Raw genomic sequence first — 7713 nt, 5'->3', positions numbered from 1 at the left:
CACACCTTTGATAATTATTAAACAAGTTTGACTGATCAGGAGATTTGAAAAATTGAAAATGGGGCATACATTCTACATGGCATTGTTTTTCTTCTGTGGTACACATTTTATCCAAGACAATGTCGACCTAACAACAGAAACAATAAGTTCTCCGTATGACTTTGGTTGGCTAAAAGGCAACATCGGTCCGGTATGATGTCATCCAATTTTCTACAAGATTTGATCTGTTCACGCATTGGTATAGGTATAGGGGAGGGTTGAGATTTCCCAAAACATGTTTAACTCCGACACAATTTTGCGCCTGTACCAAGTCAGAAGCCTCTAGGCCTTTCTTAGTTTTGTATGATTTTTTATTTTAAATTCTTGAGTATATTTCGAAGCTTAGGTTGACGTTCATTATCATTTCAAACTAGTACATTTTTGTTTAGGGGCCAGCTGAAGAACTCCTCCAGGTTTTGAAGTTTCTTGCTGCATTGATGACCCATTTGGTGGTCTTCGGTCGTTGCCTGCTTTTTGAACGGGTTGGTGTCTCTTTGACAAAATCCTTCATGTCCATTTCACACTTTTTATTTCAATCTGTATATAGTAGATCTTATGTCCGCTTTAAGCAAACCCTCTGCTGTACTGATATATACCCATACAATGATATTGTTGACTTTTTTCAAAACTACCTCTACCCTTTTTTTGGGGGAAAATATGCGCAATTTTCATCAAATTGTGAAATTTAGAATAACCATGATTTGACTGAAACTTCGATTTACAGACCCCCTTTCAAGAGTCACGTCCTACTTTGGAATGAAACTCCTTTTTGTCAGTAATGATACATAGTTAGACCCTCATATCTGCACATACAGTCATTTTAGGCATGAAAAATGTATAAATGAGTGTTTTTCAGTTTGAATTCATGCACAATAACTACTGAGACTGCTCTGTTTGGGAAAAAAGTTGTCTTTTTGGGAATAATTTTAAGCCATTTATTTTTCCAAATTGGGATTCTTATTCAGGGGATAAAGCCTTTATTCTCCACTAATAAAGGTAAACAATATCATTGCCATGCCAAGGAAGTTGTCTTTGTATGGACATGTTGACCGATAAGAATGATGAGATTACAAGATAAAATGAAGCTATAATATTCCGATATCGCAATATTCCATACACCTAAATGGTCGGACATCTCATTGGTCCGACGTTTCGATCATTTAGGTTACACGCTAACGGAATTTTATCACAAGAAAGCCAAATAAAAGGTTCAGTATTAGGATAACCTTGTCCTCCCTTTTGAAGCGGTGAAACAAGATATAAAAAAGTAATACTTAGTGCCAAAGTAGCCGAACGTCATCACTAGCGTAATTTTAAAAAAGTACAAACTACTTTGTCAAGTGTTGTTTGATTAATTAGATATCTCAAGATACACGGCGGCCGACTAAAGTAAAATCAAACACAGTTTGACGTACAATGAGTAATCATATTTTCCTTGTGATGTTTTATATTAAAATTGTCAATTTGTTGATATAAATATACTAGTAGCACTTTACTCATTTTAGTAATGGTAGTTAGTACTCTTATCATATCATGATCCAGACTCAACATATTGCACTACAATAATAAAAAAGAAATCTGCCCTATTGTTGTCTCATCTTGAAGCAGTTGGCAGGCTTTCAAACTAACAGGAGACCATTCGCTTCCTCAATTTTATTGTACAGCTCATCATGGGACTTTTCTAACCAATTAAAAATACTTCATATGTTATATTCCCTTGCTTCAAATATTTTATTTCCGAATATTTATATCAAATTTAAAGATATATGTTTGTAAATACGTGTAATCAAATGATATGGAGGAATTATAAGATTTAGATGATGTAAGGGTGGCTATAGATACATTTGTGTTACTTAATGATTGATTTTCAAAGACTCCGAGAGAAAACGTTATGTAAATGCCTTACCGTTAAAATCAACCAAAATTAATTAATATTATGATAGAAATATATTTTCCCAACAGTAATACAGCATTTCCATAAAATTGTTTTGTTTTTGCATTTGTTTTGACTCGATTTTTCCACTGGAAGTATCCAAGAATTGTAATTCCACCCATGACCTTTCTCCTCAATTTAAAAAAAAATGCACCATAATTTCTTTTGACGACCAGGATATTTAGAAAGTACACATTCGTAGCTTTCCAATGATATATAATTAAGCCGTGTGTAAGATAGGTGCATTAAAAATGTAAATTTGGCTCTCATATCACTCGCTATATTAGCAATATTATGACAACTTGTAATTAATCTACATTAGATCTATATTTTATCTGATACGTTTTTATTAGAAAAAAGGAATGTAGATTTAAACATATTATTTCAGTTTATGTTTAGTCCTTGAGTTTGAATGTCCGTTTTGGTATCGTTTGCATCTAATTTACATTGTAATACAGATATTTATAAATTCTAGTCATTTATAAGTTGGACAATTGAATGTTTTATAAAATTTAATTTCATTGAACACTTTATATTGCCTTATTTATGGTATATATTGAACATATGATAGTATTTGGTTAAGACTTCTACACAGATTGTGACATGTGTCTAAGAAAAAAATCGTGCACCGATATCGACAATAAGTTTGCATGATAAATCGAATGAATTATAATTGATACCATTTCAATTAGTTAGACCTCCCTTTTTGACGATCAACACATTTGAATGGGAGTATATTGTTGGAAATTCCCTCTATATTTAATACGCATGTTATAGAAAAAAGAAAGATGATTGGAAATGACGTAGCCCATGGACTCGCCTGGTCACATTACTGCGGTTATCTACAACATGTTTTACCAGGTAATGTAATATAATGGTTCAGTATTGATTATTTGAAAATATTTCTGTGACAGAATGGTTTTTGGAAATTACAGTATTAATGTGTTAGAGTTTAAGTACATGTATACATAGTAGTGAAACTGAAATAACTGTCTCAAGATAATAGTTCAGTTAGATTGCATTATAATTTATGCATCACAATGGAGTTATTAGCAGGATATGAACATAAAAGCCAAATCAACACTCTTTGAAACGCACAAAACATAACCCCTTCCAAAGGAAACAGAACAACAATATCAACTGTCAAATAAAACAATATCTGAAGGTTAAGACAGAGTGCTCAAAATTATCAAAAATGCCAATCTAATCATTTAAGGATATACACTTCCGAGGAGCCAAAAATTTCTAAACTTTTTTTCTTAATCTGATTTTTGGGTTTATTAGGCTGTTAACAAATAATTGGTGAAGAACAAATCATATGGTGGAGCACTTCTCTTTTTGCTACGGCCCTTTGAAAATGCCAAATTTTTATGATTTTTAAATTTTTCATCCATTTTTACCTATTTTTTAGCTATTATCGTGAAACAAATTACAGTTCCACAATTAAACATTTTTTATACTTTTTATAAAGATGGAGTGGACCAATCTCAATACATTTTACTCCCAAAAACTATAGGTAGGTGTTAATATAAGAAAGTATTATCATATTTTGACGCTTATATAAGTGTAATATTTACCATGCTGTCAATTTAGTTAATTTGTGATTTTTCGCAGTTTTAAGAACAACATGCATATTATTACATTTTTTTGGTTATAAATGATTGAAAAAATACATATCTAAGAAATTTGAAAAGAACAAAATGATATGGGGGTACATGATTCTTGTAAAATCATGTTCTTTTCACAAAAATCATTTAACTTAAATATAAACTATTACAGCATCATTAAATCTTTGTTATTGTTAATTAAGGTTATTGCTAAGACCATAATGAATGTTGAGGATTATAGTTTACGATGTTACCGTATAGCTGTTTGTTTTAGAGGTGTGCAAATTTTCGAAACAAAATCGCAAACAAATTCCGCCTATTCATAACTGCACACTCAAAGGTATTGATAAAAGTTTTCAATTAGCCAAAAAAATAACCGCCAAAATATTTCGTATAAATGAAGGCAACAGTAGTATACCGCTGTTCGAAATTCATCAATCGATTGAGAAAAAAACCAAATCCGGATGACAAACTGGAATTGAGGGAAACGCAATCCTGGAGAAGAGAACTACGACACAACAAAAATCGCACCCTCCGGTGGATCGCTATCCTTGCCGTGGTCGGACGGTTTGCGTGTCTCAGTGACCTCAAGAGCTATACTAGCTGGAGCTTCGTCTCCTGGAAGGGTTACCCATGCTGGACAGGTCGAAGGGTAGAAACCAGACTAAAGTGGTCCGAACATTGTGAGATGCCCGATGTTTTAAATAAAATAGGCTCTCCAACCCGTTTGCCATGGGTTGCTACCCGTGTCGGTGGTTGATGAGATCCTTGTGGATGAGGGCTATAGCCAGACTCCTTACGGTCAAAAAATACCCGGACGGACGAGACTATAGTTCAATAAGCTGCTTTGGCTTCGAAATCATCTAAACGGGAGGTCGGATGGGCCCGGTTCGATCAATCGGCTGGTCATGTCAAGCCCTTCAGTTAATCCTCAACAATTAGCTTTCTTGTAACAATTTTCATAATATACACAAGTATTTTAAATTCAGCTATTTATATTTCGTATAACTGAAGAAGGCGATGGATCATGGGTCAATCAAGTGGTACGCTTTCTTTTTCGCTTGATGGATACGCTCTGCTTGAGTATACTATTCTTGGAACATCTGGTGCTTTCCGCAGTGGATCTTGGGTGCTGATTTTGAGGACCAGCTGCATTATATTTGAGCTCGTTTTCAGCATTAGCACTTGATCCCGGTTCGCCACGGAAACACAGCATCGCCCTTGTAGGCACTCCGATGTGGGTGGATGACAAGAATGGTGAATCTTTCTCCTCTCATATGGCACAACAAAACAAACCCTCTAAATCAGCTTTAATACATAAAAAAAAGAAAATGTGATGATTCAGAGCCTGTCGAGAAGATGACAGTTGGCCCAGATTTATTGTAATAAAAGGAACAAAAGAAAAACCAATTTCAAAAATATCGCCCTTTATAATTCTCAAACAAATTCAAAGCATTGCTGGTACTGTTAAAAAAGTTTCGAAAATGAGATCTGTCAATTTGTTGGTTGAATGTTCCAACAAAAGTCAATCAACAAATTTACTAACAATGTCTACAATATCAAACTTTCCTGTTTCTGCCTCTCCTCATAACAGTTTGAACAGCTGTAAGGGGATCATTCGAGACAGAAGTCAATACCTTGGTGACCTAACCGTGGAAGAAATCGGTGAGGAACTTTCAAGCCAAGGTGTAACTGATGGTTTTAGATTTCAGATTAAAAAGAATGGAAATATAATTAAATTAAATACATACCTTTTGACCTTTAGAACTCCAACTCCTCCTCCATCTATTACTTTAGGCTGCTTCGGAATCAGAGTTGACATGTTTATCCCTAACCCAATTCGATGCTTTACTTGTCAAAAGTTTGGTCATGGAAGCAAACAATGTCGTGGTAAGCAGAGATACTTCAAGTGTTCTGACGAAGGACACGAGGGAACAAACTGTCACTCTGAATCTTCTAAATGTGTAAACTGTGGTGAATCCCATTTTTCATCGTCTAGGGACTGCCCTGTTTACCTTAAAGAAAAAAATATTATTAAAATTAAAACAGAAAGAAACATCAGTTACCCAGAAGCTAAACAGATAGCTTCTGTTTCGAATGATCCCTTTGTTTCAAACAAACCAGCAAAGTTGTCCGCTCATTCAGTCACGAGAATACACAAACTTGCATGACTTGGCCAATTGATGCGGACAATTTTAAAATGCTGCCTGTTGAAACAGAACCTACCGATAAAATATTAATTCCAAGAAAATCTTCCAAAACCAGTAATCAGTCAACTCAATCTTCCCTACAGAGCTCACTATCATCACAAAAAAAATGAGAAAAAGAAATCAAATAAAAAAGAAACAGTGCAAATTCACAATTGGAGCAGTGAATCTGTCTGGGATCTTCCCAGTGACATAGATGGTTCTTCCACCTCAAATAGTCCTTCTTCATCTGCATCCAAGAAGTTGTCTTCTTCGTCCAGTACAAAGTCTAATAGAGCCCCATCTCCTCTTCGTTCTCCAGAAAAGGAGGATATCCAAAAGAAGCCAGTAAACACATCCTCTCAGAAGTCTTCTGATTCGAGGTCGCGGGGTAGGGGTCGAGGCGGAGTAAAACCAGCTGCGTGTGGTCCTGGAGATCGACGACTCTCCTCGCACAACAGATTTTCTACACTTGTCGACGAAACTGAAATGGAAATCGAAAGTGTTTCGCCACCCGAAAGATCAAGATCTCAGGGTGAACGAAATAAGAATGCTGGCAAACTCGACAGCATTCGCCCTTCTTTTATTAAATAATGACAAATATAATCCAATGGAATTGCCGAGGTCTTAAAATAAATCTTCTCGAGTTAACACTTCTAGTTCAGTCTTTTTTAACTATTGCATTTTGTCTTCAAGAAACTCATCTAAAAGAAAGTGACAATGTATCTTTAAAAGGATACAACATGTATAGCACATTGTGTAAGGTAGATGAACGTGCTGCTGGCGGATCATCCATTTTTGTGAAGGACAGCGTCATTCATAGCACGGTTCAACTCACAACGGATCTACAAGCAGTTGCAATTCGTTTTTCATTAGACAAAACAATTACATTATGTTCGATATATATGCCACCCAATTCAATTATAGATAAAGCAAAACTTAAAAACCTCACTGATCAATTACCCTCACCATTTATACTTATGGGCGACTTTAATGCTCACAATCCATTATGGGTTAGCAAGACTCATAATGCCAAAGGTAAGATCATTGAGGACTTTGTCTCTCAAGAAGGATTATGCATTTTTAATGATGGATCTAATACGTATCTTCATCCTGGAAACGGGTCTTATTCTTCTTTTGATATCACTATTTGCGATCCCTCACTGTTTCTGGATTATTCATGGCGTGTTCATGATGATCTATGTGGAAGTGATCATTTTCCAATAGTACTTGAATATCTTTTTAACTCTGCTCAACAGAGAGTACCACGTTGGAAACTTGACAAGGCGGACTGGTCCTTGTTTGAGAATCTTTGTCAAGCGGAACTTCAGTCAAATATGTTTGAGACTGTGCAAGATCCAATTTTAACTTTCAATACAGTTTTAACGTCAATTACTGACAGAACTATTCCTAAGACCTCGGCAAATCCGAAACATCCCAGTAAACCATGGTTTGATGACGCTTGTGATCAAGCCATAGGTGACCGTAAAAAATCTGAAAGACGCTCAATCAACAACCAACGACGGAAAACTTGAGTAATTTCCGTATTTTTCGCGCTAAGGCACGGCGGACTTGTAGGCAAGCCCGACGAACATCCTGGAAAAAATTTGTCTCGGGGATTACATTCGCACTCCGATGACAAAAGTTTGGAATATGGTAAATAAAATAAAAGGTAAAAATTCTAAAGCCACTGTAAAACATTTGAAAGACGGCAATGACTTATTAACATCTGAAAAGGATATTGCCAACAAGCTTGGTGAAACTTATGCGAAATCTTCTTCTTGTTACAACTACAGGGAAGACTAAAAAAGTTAAAAAAAAACAAAAAGAAAAAATTAAATTAAACTTTAAATCAAAAAATGGTGAAAGTTATAATAAACTATTTTCTCTTGAAGAACTTAAAACATCTCTGTCAAAAGCCCATGATACAGCTTGTGGGCCTGATAAT

At 35.3% G+C, this 7713-nt stretch overlaps 1 protein-coding gene across 1 annotated transcript; it reads left to right on the top strand.

Moving 5' to 3' along the window:
* Positions 1–5126: 5126 nt before the first annotated feature.
* On the top strand, positions 5127–6359 carry LOC134697728 (uncharacterized). Its single transcript, XM_063560012.1, has 2 exons — positions 5127–5707; positions 5951–6359. The coding sequence occupies exons 1-2, from the start codon at positions 5127–5129 to the stop codon at positions 6357–6359; spliced, it is 990 nt and encodes a 329-aa protein (XP_063416082.1).
* Positions 6360–7713: the final 1354 nt, after the last annotated feature.

Source organism: Mytilus trossulus, chromosome 14, assembly GCF_036588685.1.
Source record: "Mytilus trossulus isolate FHL-02 chromosome 14, PNRI_Mtr1.1.1.hap1, whole genome shotgun sequence".
NCBI classification, from domain to species: domain Eukaryota; kingdom Metazoa; phylum Mollusca; class Bivalvia; order Mytilida; family Mytilidae; genus Mytilus; species Mytilus trossulus.
The sequence above is the reverse complement of the archived record's forward strand: the minus strand, read 5'-3'. Positions and strand labels throughout refer to the sequence as shown.